The following is a 17,985-nucleotide window of genomic DNA, read 5'->3' as shown; positions in this document are numbered from 1 at the left end:
CTTTAAACTGGTAATGTCGTTATCAGTAATGTAATCAAACTTTAAACTGGTAATGTCGTTATCAGTAATGTAATCAAACTTAAACTGGTAATGTCGTTATCAGTAATGTAATCAAACTTTAAACTGGTAATGTCGCTGTAGTAATGGTAATGCCGTTATCAGTAATGTAATCAAACTTTAAACTGGTAATGTCGTTATCAGTAATGTAATCAAACTTTAAACTGGTAATGTCGTTATCAGTAATGTAATCAAACTTTAAACTGGTAATGTCGTTATCAGTAATGTAATCAAACTTTAAACTGGTAATGTCGTTATCAGTAATGTAATCAAACTTTAAACTGGTAATGTCGTTATCAGTAATGTAATCAAACTTTAAACTGGTAATGTCGTTATCAGTAATGTAATCAAACTTTAAACTGGTAATGTCGTTATCAGTAATGTAATCAAACTTTAAACTGGTAATGTCGTTATCAGTAATGTAATCAAACTTTAAACTGGTAATGTCGTTATCAGTAATGTAATCAAACTTTAAACTGGTAATGTCGTTATCAGTAATGTAATCAAACTTTAAACTGGTAATGTCGTTATCAGTAATGTAATCAAACTTAAACTGGTAATGTCGTTATCAGTAGTGTAATCAAACTTTAAACTGGTAATGTCATTATCAGTAATGTAATGAAACTTTAAACTGGTAATGTCGTTATCAGTAATGTAATCAAACTTTAAACTGGTAATGTCGTTATCAGTAATGTAATCAAACTTTAAACTGGTAATGTCGTTATGAGTAATGTAATCAAACTTTAAACTGGTAATGTCGTTATCAGTAATGTAATCAAACTTTAAACTGGTAATGTTCGTTATGTAATCAGTAATGTAATCAAACTTTAAACTGGTAATGTCGTTATCAGTAATGTAATCAAACTTTAAACTGGTAATGTCGTTATCAGTAATGTAATCAAACTTTAAACTGGTAATGTCGTTATCAGTAATGTAATCAAACTTTAAACTGGTAATGTCGTTATCAGTAATGTAATCAAACTTTAAACTGGTAATGTCGTTATCAGTAATATAATCAAACTTTAAACTGGTAATGTCGTTATCAGTAATGTAATCAAACTTTAAACAGGTAATGTCGTTATCAGTAATGTAATCAAACTTTAAACTGGTAATGTCGTTATCAGTAATGTAATCAAACTTTAAACTGGTAATGTCGTTATCAGTAATGTAATCAAACTTTAAACTGGTAATGTCGTTATCAGTAGTGTAATCAAACTTTAGACTGGTAATGTCGTTATCAGTAATGTAATCAAACTTTAAACTGGTAATGTCGTTATCAGTAATGTAATCAAACTTTAAACTGGTAATGTCGTTATCAGTAATGTAATCAAACTTTAAACTGGTAATGTCGTTATCAGTAATATAATCAAACTTAAACTGGTAATGTCGTTATCAGTAATGTAATCAAACTTTAAACTGGTAATGTCGTTATCAGTAATGTAATCAAACTTTAAACTGGTAATGTCGTTATCAGTAATGTAATCAAACTTTAAACTGGTAATGTCGTTATCAGTAATGTAATCAAACTTTAAACTGTGTAATGTCGTTATCAGTAGTGTAATCAAACTTTAAACTGGTAATGTCGTTATCAGTAGTGTAATCAAACTTTAAACTGGTAATGTCGTTATCAGTAGTATAATCAAACTTTAAACTGGTAATGTCGTTATCAGTAATGTAATCAAACTTTAAACTGGTAATGTCGTTATCAGTAATGTAATCAAACTTTAAACTGGTAATGTCGTTATCAGTAATGTAATCAAACTTTAAACTGGTAATGTCGTTATCAGTAATGTAATCAAACTTTAAACTGGTAATGTCGTTATCAGTAATGTAATCAAACTTTAAACTGGTAATGTCGTTATCAGTAATAATCAAACTTTAAACTGGTAATGTTACATTAGGTAATGTAATCTAAACTTTAAAACGCTCAAGCAAATCAAACTTTAAACTGGTAATGTCGTTACCGTAATGTAATCAAACTTTAAACTGGTAATGTCGTTATCAGTAATATAATCAAACTTTAAACTGGTAATGTCGTTATTGTAATGTAGTCAAACTTAAACTGTAATGTCGTTATGAGTAATGTAATCAAACTTAAACAGGTAATGTCGTTATAGTAATGTAATCAAACTTTAAACTGGTAATGTCGTTATGAGTAATGTAATCAAACTTTAAACTAGGTAATGTCGTTATCAGTAATGTAATGTAAACTTTAAACTGGTAATGTCGTTATCAGTAATGTAATCAAACTTTAAACTGGTAATGTCAAGCGGAGTAATGTAATCAAACTTAAACAGGTAATGTCGTTATAAGTAATGTAATCAAACCTTAAACTGGTAATGTCGTTAATGAGTAATGTAATCAAACATTAAACTGGTAATGTCGTTATCAGTAGTGTTATCAAACTTTAAACTGGTAATGTCGTTATCAGTAATGTAATCAAACCTTAAACTGGTAATGTCGTTATCAGTAATGCAAACAACTGGTAATGTCGTTATCAGTAATGTAATCAAACTTTAACCGGCAAATGCTGAGTAATGTAATCAAACTTTAAAGGTAACGTCGTTATCAGTAATGTAATCAAACTTTAAACTGGTAATGTCGTTATCAGTAATGTAATCAAACTTTAAACTGGTAAATGTCGTTATCAGTAATGTAATCAAACTCGCCGTAACATATTAAAGAGTAGTAATAATTAAATCTAAATTCAGGGTCGTTATCAGCATATGGGCGTTAAGTAACTGTAATCAAACATTAAACTGGTTGTGTCATTATAAGCAATGTAATCAAACATTAAATTGGTAATGTCGTTATTAGTAGTGTTATCAAATCTTAAACTGGTAATGTCGTTATCAGTAGTGCAATCAAACATTAAACTGGTAATGTTTATCAGTAGTGTTATCAAACTTTAAACTGGTAATGTCGTTATCAGTAATGTAATCAAACTTTAAACTGGTAATGTCGTTAATAGTAGTGTAATCAAACTTTAAACTGGTAATGTCGTTATCAGTAATGTAATCAAACTTTAAACTGGTAATGTCGTTATCAGTAATGTAACTTCAAACTTTAGACTGGTAATGTCGTTATCAGTAGTGTAATCAAACTTTAAATTGTAAGGTCGTTATCAGTACTGTAATCAAACTTTAAACTGGTAATGTCGTTATCAGTAATGTAATCAAACCTTTAAATTCGTAAGGCCGTTATCAGTAATGTAATCAAACTTTAAACTGGTAAATGTCGTTATCAGTAATGTAATCAAACTCTGAAATTGTAAGGTCCTTATCAGTAGTGTAATCAAACTTTAAATTCGTAAGGTCGTTATCAGTAATGTAATCAAACTTTAAATCTGTAATGTCGTTATCAGTAATATAATCAAACTTTAGACTGGTAATGTCGTTATCAGTAATGTAATCAAACTTTAAATTCGTAAGGTCGTTATCAGTAATGTAATCAAACTTTAAATTCGTAATGTCGTTATCAGTAATGTAATCAAACTTTAAACTGGTAATGTCGTTATCAGTAATGTAATCAAACATTAAACTGGTAATGTCGTTATCAGTAATATAATCAAACATTAAACTGGTAATGTCGTTATCAGTAGTGTTATCAAACTTTAAACTGGTAATGTCGTTATCAGTGTGTAATCAAACATTAAACTGGTAATGTCCTATCAGTAGTGTTATCAAACTTTAAACTGGTAATGTCGTTATCAGTAATGTAATCAAACTTTAAACTGGTAATGTCGTTATCAGTAGTGTAATCAAACTTTAAACTAGTAATGTCGTTATCAGTAATGTCATCAAACTTTAAACTGGTAATGTCGTTAACAGTAATGTAATCAAACATTAAACTGGTAATGTCGTTATCAGTAGTGTAATCAAACTTTAAATTCGTAATGTCGTTATCGGTAATGTAATCAAACTTTAAACTGGTAATGTCGTTATCAGTAATGTAATCAAACTTTAAATTCGTAAGGTCGTTATCAGTAATGTAATCAAACTTTAAACTGGTAATGGTTATCAGTAATGTAATCAAACTTTAAATTCAATAGGTCGTTATCAGTAGTAATCAAACTTTAAATTCGTAGGTCGTTATCAGTAATGTAATCAAACTTTAAATTCAAACTTAATGTCGTTATCAGTAATATAATCAAACTTTAGACTGGTAATGTCGTTATCAGTAATCAAACTTTAAATTCGTGGATGGTTATCAGTAATGTAATCAAACTTTAAATTCGTAATGTCGTTATCAGTAATGTAATCAAACTTTAAACTGGTAATGTTTATCAGTAATGTAATCAAACTTTAAACTGGTAATGTCGTTTATCAGTAATATAATCAAACTTTAAACTGGTAATGTCGTTATCAGTAATGTAATCAAACTTTAAACTGGTAATGTCGTTATCAGTAATGTAATCAAACTTTAAACTGGTAATGTCGTTATCAGTAATGTAATCAAACATTAAACTGGTAATGTCGTTATCGGTAGTTGTAATCAAACTTTAAACTAGTAATGTCGTTATCAGTAATGTCAAAACTTTAAACTGGTGTGTCGTTATCAGTAATGTAATCAAACATTAAACTGGTAATGTTTATCAGTAATTGTAATCAAACTTTGAACTGAAATGTCGTTATCAGTAATGTCATCAAACTTTAAACTGGTAATGTCGTTATCAGTAATGTGATCAAACTTTAAACATTTTATATTATTTATAGTAGAAAATAATATCAAACTTTAAACTGGTAATGTCGTTATCAGTAGTGTAATCAAACTTTAAACTGGTGTCGTTACATCATTGTCCTCAAACTTTAAACTGGTAATGTCGTTTATCAGTAGTGTGATCAAACTTTAAACTGGTAATGTCGTTATCAGTAGTGTACTCAAACTTTAAACTGGTAATGTCGGTATCAGTAATGTAATCAAACTTTAAACTGGTAATGTCGTTATCGGTAATGTTATCAAACTTTAAACTGGTAATGTCGTTATCAGTAATGTAATCAAACTTTAGACTGATAATGTCGTTTATCAGTAATATTTATCAAACTTTAAACTGGTAATGTCGTTATCAGTAATGTAATCAAACTTTAAACTGATAATGTCGTTATCAGTAATGTATCATTAAACTTTAGTAGTAATCGTTATCAGTAGTAATCAAACAAACTGTGTAATAGTCGTTATCAGTAATGTAATCAAACATTAAACTGGTAATGTCGTTTATCAGGTAATGTTATCAAACATTAAATTGGTAATAATGGTTATCAGTAGTGTAATCAAACTTTAAATTCGTAATGTCGTTATCAGTAGTGTAATCAAACTTTAAACTGGTAATGTCGTTATCAGTAATGTAATCAAACTTTAAACTGGTAATGTCGTTATCAGTAGTGTAATCAAACTTTAGACTGGTAATGTCGTTAATCAGTAGTATAATCAAACTTTAGACTGGTAATGTCGTTATCAGTAATATAATCAAACTTTAAACTGGTATTGTCGTTTATCAGTAATGTAATCAAACTTTAAACTGGTAATGTCGTTATCAGTAGTGTAATGAAACTTTAAACTGGTAATGTCGTTATCAGTAGTTATGATCAAACTTTAAACTGGTAATGTCGTTATCAGTAATGTAATCAAACTTTAAACTGGTAATGTCGTTATCAGTAGTGTAATGAAACTTTAAACTGGTAATGTCGTTGTATCAGTAATGTATTCAAACTTTAAACTGGTAATGTCGTTATCAGTAATGTAATCAAACTTTAAACTGGTAATGTCGTTATCAGTAGTGTAATGAAACTTTAAACTGGTAATGTCGTTATCAGTAGTGTAATGAAACTTTAAACTGGTAATGTCGTTATCAGTAATGTAATCAAACTTTAAACTGGTAATGTCGTTATCAGTAGTGTTATCAAACTTTAAACTGGTAATGTCGTTATCAGTAGTGTTATGAAACTTTAAACTGGTAATGTCGTTATCAGTAGTGTAATGAAACTTTAAACTGGTAATGTCGTTTATCAGTAATGTAATCAAACTTTAAACTGGTAATGTCGTTATCAGTAATGTAATCAAACTTTAAACTGGTAATGTCGTTATCAGTAATGCAATCAAACTTTAAACTGGTAATGTCGTTATCAGTAATGTAATCAAACCTTAAACTGGTAATGTCGTTATCAGTAGTGTAATGAAACTTTAAACTGGTAATGTCGTTATCAGTAGTGTAATGAAACTTTTTAAACTGGTAATGTCGTTATCGGTAGTAGAGTAAAAGTAATCAAACTTTTGAACTGGTAATGTCGTTATCAGTAATGTAATCAAACTTTAAACTGGTAATGTCGTTATCAGTAATGTAATCAAACTTTAGACTGGTAATGTCGTTATCAGTAATGTAATGAAACTTTAAACTGGTAATGTCGTTATCAGTAATGTAATCAAACTTTAAACTGGTAATGTCGTTATCGGTAGTGTAATCAAACTTTAGACTGGTAGTAATCGTTATCAGTAATGTAATCAAACTTTAAACTGGTAATGTCGTTATCAGTAGTGTAATCAAACTTTTAGACTGGTAATGTCGTTATCAGTAGTGTAATGAAACTTTAAACTGGTAATGTTGTCAGTAAGTAATGGCTTTTAACTGGTAATGTCGTTATCAGTAATGTAATCAAACTTTAAACTGGTAATGTCGTTATCAGTAGTGTAATCAAACTTTAGACTGGTAATGTCGTTATCAGTAGTAATCAAACTTTTAAACTGGTAATGTCGTTATCAGTAGTGTAATCAAACTTTAAACTGGTAATGTCGTTATCAGTAATGTAATCAAACTTTAGACTGGTAATGTCGTTATCAGTAGTGTAATCAAACTTTAAACTGGTAATGTCGTTATCAGTAATGTAATCAAACTTTAAACTGGTAATGTCGTTATCAGTAATGTAATCAAACTTTAAACTGGTAATGTCGTTATCAGTAGTGTAATCAAACTTTAAACTGGTAATGTCGTTATCAGTAATGTAATCAAACTTTAAACTGGTAATGTCGTTATCAGTAGTGTAATCAAACTTTAAACTGGTAATGTCGTTATCAGTAATGTAATGAAACTTTAAACTGGTAATGTCGTTATCGGTAATGTAATCAAACTTTAAACTGGTAATGTCGTTATCAGTAATGTAATGAAACTTTAAACTGGTAATGTCGTTATGAGTAATGTAATCAAACTTTAAACTGGTAATGTCGTTATGAATAATGTAATCAAACTTTAAACTGGTAATGTCGTTATGAGTAATGTAATCAAACTTTAAACAGGTAATGTCGTTATCAGTAATGTAATCAAACTTTAAACTGGTAATGTCGTTATCAGTAATGTAATCAAACTTTAATGGTGTAATGTCGTTATCAGTAATGTAATCAAACTTTAAACTGGTAATGTCGTTATGAGTAATGTAATCAAACTTTAAACAGGTAATGCCGTTTATCAGTAATGTAATCAAACTTTAAACCATGTCGTTATGAGTAATGTAATCAAACTTAAACAGGTAATGTCGTTATCAGTAATGTAATCAAACTTTAAACTGGTAATGTCGTTATCAGTAATGTAATCAAACTTTAAACTGGTAATGTCGTTATCAGTAATGTAATCAAACTTTAAACAGGTAATGTCGTTATGAGTAATGTAATCAAACTTTAAACTGGTAATGTCGTTATGAGTAATGTAATCAAACTTTAAACTGGTAATGTCGTTATCAGTAATGTAATCAAACTTTAAACTGGTAATGTCGTTATCAGTAATGTAATCAAACTTTAAACTGGTAATGTCGTTATGAGTAATGTAATCAAACTTTAAACAGGTAATGTCGTTATAAGTAGTGTAATCAAACATTAAACTGGTAATGTCGTTATCAGTAGTGTTATCAAACATTAAACTGGTAATGTCGTTATCAGTAGTGTTATCAAACTTTCAACTGGTAATGTCGTTATCAGTAATGTAATCATTTAAACTGGTAAATGTCGTTATCGGTAATGTAATCAAACTTTAAACTGGTAATGTCGTTATCAGTAATGTAATCAAACTTTAAACTGGTAATGTCGTTATCGGTAATATAATCAAACTTTAAACTGGTAATGTCGTTTATCAGTAATGTAATCAAACTTTAAACTGGTAATGTCGTTATCAGTAGTGTAATCAAACTTAAACTGGTAATGTCGTTATCAGTAATGTAATCAAACTTTAAACTGGTAATGTCGTTTATCAATGTAATCAAACTTTAAACTGGTAATGTCGTTATCAGTAATGTAATCAAACTTTTAAATTCGTAATGTGTTTCATCAGTAGTGTAATCAAAAAACTTTAAACTGGTAATGTCGTTATCAGTAATGTAATCAAACTTTAAACTGGTAATGTCGTTATCAGTAATGTAATCAAACTTTAAACTGGTAATGTCGTTTATCAGTAGTGTAATCAAACTTTAAACTGGTAATGTTATTATTAATAATGTAATCAAACTTTAAATTCGTAAGGTCGTTATCAGTAATGTAATCAAACTTTAAATCTGGTAATGTCGTTATCAGTAATATAATCAAAAACTTTAAACTGGTAATGTCAGTAATGTAATCAAACTTTAAACTGGTAAGTGTCGTTATCAGTATGTAATCAAACTTTAAACTGGTAATGTCGTTATCAGTAATGTAATCAAACTTTTAAACAGGTAATGTCGTTATCAGTAATAATAATCAAACTTTAAACTGGTAATATAGTTTGTATCAGTAGTGTAATCAAACATTAAACTGGTAATGTCGTTATCAGTAGTGTTATCAAACTTTAAACTGGTAATGTCGTTATCAGTAGTGTAAATCAAACTTTAAACTGGTAGTATGTCGTTATCAGTAGTGTAATCAAACTTTAAACTGGTAATGTCGTTATCGGTAGTAATAATCAAACTTTAAACTGGTAATGTCGTTATCAGTAATGTAATCAAACTTTAAACTGGTAATGTCGTTTCGCAGTAATGTAATCAAACTTTAAACTGGTAATGTCGTTATGAGTAGTGTAATGAAACTTTAAACTGGTAATGTCGTTATCAGATAATGTAATCAAACTTTAAACTGGTAATGTCGTTATCAGTAATGTAATCAAACTTTAAACTGGTAATGTCGTTATGAGTAATGTAATCAAACTTTAAACAGGTAATGTCGTTATGAGTAATGTAATCAAACTTTAAACTGGTAATGTCGTTATGAGTAATGTAATCAAACTTTAAACTGGTAATGTCGTTATGAGTAATGTAATCAAACTTTAAACTGGTAATGTCGTTATCAGTAATGTAATCAAACTTTAAACTGGTAATGTCGTTATCAGTAATGTAATCAAACTTTAAACAGGTAATGTCGTTATGAGTAATGTAATCAAACTTTAAACTGGTAATGTCGTTATCAGTAGTGTAATCAAACATTAAACTGGTAATGTCGTTATCGGTAATGTAATCAAACTTTAAATGGTAATGTCGTTATCAGTAATATAATCAAACTTTAAACTGGTAATGTCGTTATCAGTAGTGTTATCAAACTTTAAACTGGTAATGTCGTTATAATGTGTAATCAAACTTTAAACTGGTAATGTCGTTGGTAATGTAATCAAACTTTAAACTGGTAATGTCGTTATCAGTAAGTGTAATCAAACTTTAAACTGGTAATGTCGTTATCAGGTAGTATTGTAATCAAACTTTAAACTTGGTAATGTCGTTATCAGTAGTGTAATCAAACTTTAAACTGGTAATGTCGTTTATCAGTAATGTAATCAAACTTTAAACTGGTAATGTCGTTATCAGTAATGTAATCAAACTTTAAACTGGTAATGTCGTTATCTAGTGTAATCAAACTTTAAACTGGTAATGTCGTTATCAGTAATGTAATCAAACTTTAAACTGGTAATGTCGTTATCAGTAATGTAATCAAACTTTAAACTGGTAATGTCGTTATCAGTAGTGTAATCAAACATTAAACTGGTAATGTCGTTATCAGTAGTGTAATCAAACTTTATATTCGTAAGGTCGTTATCAGTAATGTCATCAAACTTTAAACTGGTAATGTCGTTATCAGTAATGTAATCAAACTTTAAACTGATAATGTCGTTATCAGTAGTGTAATCAAACTTTAAACTGGTAATGTCGTTATCAGTAATGTAATCAAACTTTAGACTGGTAATGTCGTTATCAGTAATGTAATCAAACTTTAAACTGGTAATGTCGTTATCAGTAATGTAATCAAACTTTAAACTGGTAATGTCGTTATCAGTAATGTAATCAAACTTTAAACTGGTAATAAGTCGTTATCAGTAATGTAATCAAACTTTAAACCTGGTAATGTCGTTATCAGTAATGTAATCAAAACTTTAAATTCGTAAGGTCGTTATCGGTAATGTAATCAAACTTTAAATTAATGGGTCGTTATCAGTAATGTAATCAAACTTTAAACTGGTAATGTCGTTATCAGTAATGTAATCAAACTTTAAACTGGTAATGTCGTTATCAGTAATGTAATCAAACTTTAAACTGGTAATGTCGTTATCAGTAATGTAATCAAACTTTAAATTCGTAATTATCGTTTATCAGTAATGTAATCAAACTTTAAACTGGTAATGTCGTTTATCAGTAATGTAATCAAACTTTAAACTGGTAATGTTTATCAGTTATCAGTAGTGTAATCAAACTTTAAACTGGTAATGTCGTTATCAGTAATGTAATCAAACTTTAAACTGGTAATGTCGTTATCAGTAATAATCAAACTTTAAACTGGTAATGTCGTTATCAGTAATGTAATCAAACTTTAAACTCGTAATGTCGTTATCAGTAATGTAATCAAACTTTAAACTGGTAATATCGTTATCAGTAATGTAATCAAACTTTAAACTGGTAATGTCGTTATCAGTAATGTAATCAAACTTTAAACTGGTAATGTCGTTATCAGTAATGTAATCAAACTTTAAACTGGTAATGTCGTTATCAGTAATGTAATCAAACTTTAAACTGGTAATGTCGTTATCAGTAATGTAATCAAACTTTAAACTGGTAATGTCGTTATCAGTAATGTAATCAAACTTTAAACTGGTAATGTCGTTATCAGTAATGTAATCAAACTTTAAATCTATCAGTAATGTCGTTATCAGTAATGTAATCAAACTTTAAACTGGTAATGTCGTTATCAGTAATGTAATCAAACTTTAAACTGGTAATGTCGTTATCAGTAATGTAATCAAACTTTAAACTGGTAATGTCGTTATCAGTAATGTAATCAAACTTTAAACTGGTAATGTCGTTATCAGTAATGTAATCAAACTTTAAACTGGTAATGTCGTTATCAGTAGTGTAATCAGTTTAAACTAGTAATCAAAATGTCATTTAAACTGGTAATGTCGTTATCAGTAATGTAATCAAACTTTAAACTGGTAATGTCGTTATCAGTAATGTAATCAAACTTTAAACTGGTAATGTCGTTATCAGTAATGTAATCAAACTTTAAACTGGTAATGTCGTTATCAGTAATGTAATCAAACTTTAAACTGGTAATGTCGTTATCAGTAATGTAATCAAACTTTAAACTGGTAATGTCGTTATCAGTAATGTAATCAAACTTTAAACTGGTAATGTCGTTATCAGTAATGTAATCAAACTTTAAACTGGTAATGTCGTTATCAGTAAATGTAATCAAACTTTAAACTGGTAATGTCGTTATCAGTAATGTAATCAAACTTTAAACTGGTAATGTCGTTATCAGTAATGTAATCAAACTTTAAACTGGTAATGTCGTTATCAGTAATGTAATCAAACTTTAAACTGGTAATGTCGTTATCAGTAATGTAATCAAACTTTAAACTGGTAATGTCGTTATCAGTAATGTAATCAAACTTTAAACTGGTAATGTCGTTATTTAGTAATGTAATCAAACTTTAAACTGGTAATGTCGTTTATCAGTAGTGTAATCAAACTTTAAACTGGTAATATCGTTATCAGTATGTAATCAAAATGTAACATTGTGTGTCATTATCGTAATGTAATCAAACTTTAAACTGGTAATGTCGTTATCAGTAATGTAATCAAACTTTAAACTGGTAATGTCGTTATCAGTAATGTAATCAAACTTTAAACTGGTAATGTCGTTATCAGTAGTGTAATCAAACTTTAAACTGGTAATGTGGGTATCAGTAATGTAATCAAACTTTAAACTGGTAATGTCGTTATCAGTAATGTAATCAAACTTTAAACTGGTAATGTCGTTATCAGTAATGTAATCAAACTTTAAACTGGTAATGTCGTTATCAGTAATGTAATCAAACTTTAAACTGGTAATGTCGTTATCAGTAATGTAATCAAACTTTAAACTGGTAATGTCGTTATCAGTAATGTAATCAAACTTTAAACTGGTAATGTCGTTATCAGTAATGTAATCAAACTTTAAACTGGTAATGTCGTTATCAGTAGTGTAATGAAACTTTAAACTGGTAATGTCGTTATCAGTAATGTAATCAAACTTTAAACTGGTAATGTCGTTATCAGTAATGTAATCAAACTTTAAACTGGTAATGTCGTTATCAGTAGTGTAATCAAACTTTAAACTGGTAATGTCGTTATCAGTAGTGTAATCAAACTTTAAACTGTAATGTCGTTATCAGTAATATAATCAAACTTTAAACTGGTAATGTCGTTATCAGTAATGTAATCAAACTTTAAACTGGTAATGTCGTTATCAGTAATGTAATCAAACTTTAAACTGGTAATGTCGTTATCAGTAGTGTAATCAAACTTTAAACTGGTAATGTCGTTATCAGTAATGTAATCAAACTTTAAACTGGTAATGTCGTTATCAGTAATAATCAAACTTTATACTGGTAATCAAACTTTAAACTGGTAATGTCGTTATCAGTAGTGTAATCAAACTTTAAACTGGTAATGTCGTTATCAGTAATGTAATCAAACTTTAAACTGGTAATGTCGTTATCAGTAATGTAATCAAACTTTAAACTGGTAATGTCAGTAATGTAATCAAACTTTAAACTGGTAATGCTTCGTTATCAGTAATGTGTAATGTCGTTAAACTTTAAACTGGTAATGTCGTTATCAGTAATGTAATCAAACTTTAAACTGGTAATGTCGTTATCAGTAATGTAATCAAACTTTAAACTGGTAATGTCGTTATCAGTAATGTAATCAAACTTTAAACTGGTAATGTCGTTATCAGTAGTGTAATCAAACTTTAAACTGGTAATGTCGTTATCAGTAATGTAATCAAACTTTAAACTGGTAATGTCGTTATCAGTAATGTAATCAAACTTTAAACTGGTAATGTCGTTATCAGTAATGGTAATCAAACTTTAAACTGGTAATGTCGTTATCAGTAATGTAATCAAACTTTAAACTGGTAATGTCGTTATCAGTAGTGTAATCAAACTTTAAACTGGTAATGTCGTTATCAGTAATGTAATCAAACTTTAAACTGGTAATGTCGTTATCAGTAATGTAATCAAACTTTAAACTGGTAATGTCGTTATCAGTAATGTAATCAAACTTTAAACTGGTAATGTCGTTATCAGTAATGTAATCAAACTTTAAACTGGTAATGTCGTTATCAGTAGTGTAATCAAACTTTAAACTGGTAATGTCGTTATCAGTAATGTAATCAAACTTTAAACTGGTAATGTCGTTATCAGTAGTGTAATCAAACTTTAAACTGGTAATGTCGTTATCAGTAATGTAATCAAACTTTAAACTGGTAATGTCGTTATCAGTAGTGTAATCAAACTTTAGACTGGTAATGTCGTTATCAGTAGTGTAATGAAACTTTAAACTGGTAATGTCGTTATCAGTAATGTAATCAAACTTTAAACTGGTAATGTCGTTATCAGTAGTGTAATCAAACTTTAAACTGGTAATGTCGTTATCAGTAGTGTAATCAAACTTTAAACTGGTAATCGTTATCAGTAGTGTATCAGTAATGTAATCAAACTTTAAACTGGTAATGTCGTTATCAGTAATGTAATCAAACTTAAACTGGTAATGTCGTTATCAGTAATGTAATCAAACTTTAAACCGGTAATGTCGTTATCAGTAATGTAATCAAACTTTAAACTGGTAATGTCGTTATCAGTAATGTAATCAAACTTTAAACTGGTAATGTCGTTATCAGTAGTGTAATCAAACTTTAAACTGGTAATGTCGTTATCAGTAATGTAATCAAACTTTAAACTGGTAATGTCGTTATCAGTAATGTAATCAAACTTTAAACTGGTAATCGTCAGTAGTGTAATCAAACTTTAAACTGGTAATGTCGTTATCAGTAATGTAATCAAACTTTAAACTGGTAATGTCGTTATCAGTAATATAATCAAACTTTAAACTGGTAATGTCGTTATCAGTAATGTAATCAAACTTTAAACTGGTAATGTCGTTATCAGTAATGTAATCAAACTTTAAACTGGTAATGTCGTTATCAGTAATGTAATCAAACTTTAAACTGGTAATGTCGTTATCAGTAATGTAATCAAACTTTAAACTGGTAATGTCGTTATGAGTAATGTAATCAAACTTTAAACTGGTAATGTCGTTATGAGTAATGTAATCAAACTTTAAACTGGTAATGTCGTTATCAGTAATGTAATCAAACTTTAAACTGGTAATGTCGTTATCAGTAATGTAATCAAACTTTAAACTGGTAATGTCGTTATCAGTAATGTAATCAAACTTTAAACTGGTAATGTCGTTATCAGTAATGTAATCAAACTTTAAACTGGTAATGTCGTTATGAGTAATGTAATCAAACTTTAAACTGGTAATGTCGTTATCAGTAATGTAATCAAACTTTAAACTGGTAATGTCGTTATCAGTAATGTAATCAAACTTTAAACTGGTAATGTCGTTATCAGTAATGTAATCAAACTTTAAACTGGTAATGTCGTTATCAGTAATGTAATCAAACTTTAAACTGGTAATGTCGTTATCAGTAATGTAATCAAACTTTAAACTGGTAATGTCGTTATCAGTAATGTAATCAAACTTTAAACTGGTAATGTCGTTATCAGTAATGTAATCAAACTTTAAATTCGTAAGGTCGTTATCAGTAATATAATCAAACTTTAAACTGGTAATGTCGTTATCAGTAATGTAATCAAACTTTAAACTGGTAATGTCGTTATCAGTAATATAATCAAACTTTAAACTGGTAATGTCGTTATCAGTAATGTAATCAAACTTTAAACTGGTAATGTCGTTATCAGTAATGTAATCAAACTTTAAACTGGTAATGTCGTTATCAGTAATGTAATCAAACTTTAAACTGGTAATGTCGTTATCAGTAATGTAATCAAACTTTAAACTGGTAATGTCGTTATCAGTAATGTAATCAAACTTTTAAACTGGTAATGTCGTTATCGGTAATGTAATCAAACTTTAAACTGGTAATGTCGTTATCAGTAATGTAATCAAACTTTAAACTGGTAATGTCGTTATCAGTAATGTAATCAAACTTTAAACTGGTAATGTCGTTATCAGTAATGTAATCAAACTTTAAACTGGTAATGTCGTTATCAGTAATATAATCAAACTTTAAACTGGTAATGTCGTTATCAGTAATGTAATCAAACTTTAAACTGGTAATGTCGTTATCAGTAATGTAATCAAACTTTAAACTGGTAATGTCGTTATCAGTAATGTAATCAAACTTTAAACTGGTAATGTCGTTATCAGTAATGTAATCAAACTTTAAACTGGTAATGTCGTTATCAGTAATGTAATCAAACTTTAAACTGGTAATGTCGTTATCAGTAATGTAATCAAACTTTAAACTGGTAATGTCGTTATCAGTAGTGTAATCAAACTTTAAACTGGTAATGTCGTTATCAGTAGTGTAATCAAACTTTAAACTGGTAATGTCGTTATCAGTAGTGTAATCAAACTTTAAACTGGTAATGTCGTTATCAGTAATGTAATCAAACTTTAAACTGGTAATGTCGTTATCAGTAATGTAATCAAACTTTAAACTGGTAATGTCGTTATCAGTAATGTAATCAAACTTTAAACTGGTAATGTCGTTATCAGTAATGTAATCAAACTTTAAACTGGTAATGTCGTTATCAGTAATGTAATCAAACTTTAAACTGGTAATGTCGTTATCAGTAGTGTTATCAAACTTTAATGTTGTATATATAAATGTTTCCAACTAACCCTGACGTACACCTTACAGAATCATTACTTAACTTCACATTGATAAGACACATGACTCACTTGTTAAGACCAAACAGGTCAATGAACATGTATATAGCTGCTGACACTTTCTGTTCAGAGTCCAGAGAGAATGGAGAAAAGTTGAATCTGTCCAAAGAATGAATGAGAGATGTTAGAAATTATTTACTTAATATCGTGTATTAGCCATCTATAAACTAGAGATTTAGATAGATAATTACATGGGTAATAGTTGTTTAAAACTAGAATATGTCTTTAAGTCGGTCACAAGTGTCCCAGTTGTGACATGTGTTTAAGTCCGTCACATTTGTATTGTCTTATGTGTTGCTTGAAAGATAAAATAAAATGGTACCGGTAGATAAACTGTTTACAGACTTTAAATTTCGAATTAGCCTGTCCTGTAAAACAGTTTGCGCATAAGTAATAAGTTTCATAAACTGACCAGTCAGTTCAGAATAAAATAGAGTAAACGTAATCTTAAGAGATTAAACATATAAGTAAATAAACGTATTAATTATAATAGTATGAACACAGTGATGATGTAATATTACACAACACGATTTATCTCATTCACTGATTCACGACTCGCTACAAGTGTCATTCTGAACTGGACAGTAGCTGTACATTTTACCTTTGTTTGATTTCTTTTTTGAATTTCGCGCAAAGCTACTCGAGGACTATCTGCGCTATCCGTCCCTTACTTTGCAGTGTAAGACTAGAGGGAAGGCAACTTGTCGTCACCACCCACCGCCAACTCTTGGGCTACTCTTTTACCAACGAATAGCGGGATTGACCCTAACAATATATCGCCCCCACGGCTAAAAGGTCGAGCGTGTTTGGTGTGACGGGGATTCGAACCCACGAATCTCTGTTTGGTCAAGAAGGGTGTTCCAATCACTGTGCGATATTTGAATATTCGTAAGAAATAGCCCAATCAGTGTGCAGTATTTGAGCCTCCATAATAAATAGTCCAATCACCGTGCGGTATTTGATGTTACGTAATAATCAGTCCAATGACTGTGCGTTATTTGAATCTTTGTAATGAGCAGTCCAATCACTGTGCAATATATGAATCTATGTAATAAATAGTCCATTACGTGATGACGATAAACCCATTTCAAGTATAAACGTATTTCAGGACAGATGGTGTGGGTATTAGCGTATTTTAGGTCATCGTCAGGTTAGCTAAAATGGTCGAAACGTTGTTTACTGCTTTATTTTGGTAAAAGTATCCAGCCGTCCTGGAATGCAAATAGTCCATAACTCTGCGGTGGTTGATTCTACATAATAAACACTCCAATCACTGTGCGATATTTGATTTTCGTAATATATAGTCCAATCAGTGTGCAGTATTTGATGCTACGTAATATATCGTCCAATCAGTGTGCAGTATTTGATGATACGTAATATATCGTCCAATCAGTGTGCAGTATTTGATGCTACGTAATATATCGTCCAATCAGTGTGCAATATTTGATGATACGTAATATATCGTCCAATCAGTTTGGAGTAACAATTACACGAGAAAAGGTTTAAACTTCCAATGATCGCAAATTTTTATAACAAATAGTTTGGAAAACTCACCCAGTGTTAGAACTGATGTGTGTACGGAGTTGTCCCGCAAAACACAATAAAACAAACAAACACTTATACGACACTCATAAATACCGTGTTTCCTATCTTTAAAAACAACTTATCCGTTATAGAACGTTGTTTATAT

General features: G+C 29.4%; 1 protein-coding gene across 1 annotated transcript in view; it reads right to left on the bottom strand.

Annotated features, from left to right (window-relative positions):
- The window catches only part of LOC143241870 (putative 3',5'-cyclic phosphodiesterase pde-5), a 60,442-nt gene that overhangs the window by 21,855 nt on the left and 20,602 nt on the right, over positions 1-17,985 (bottom strand). The window contains 1 exon segment of the mRNA XM_076485154.1: positions 16,308-16,394. Coding sequence (XP_076341269.1) covers positions 16,308-16,394 — 87 coding nt within the window.

Source organism: Tachypleus tridentatus, unplaced genomic scaffold, assembly GCF_004210375.1.
Source record: "Tachypleus tridentatus isolate NWPU-2018 unplaced genomic scaffold, ASM421037v1 Hic_cluster_1, whole genome shotgun sequence".
NCBI classification, from domain to species: Eukaryota; Metazoa; Arthropoda; class Merostomata; order Xiphosura; family Limulidae; genus Tachypleus; species Tachypleus tridentatus.
The sequence above is the reverse complement of the archived record's forward strand: the minus strand, read 5'-3'. Positions and strand labels throughout refer to the sequence as shown.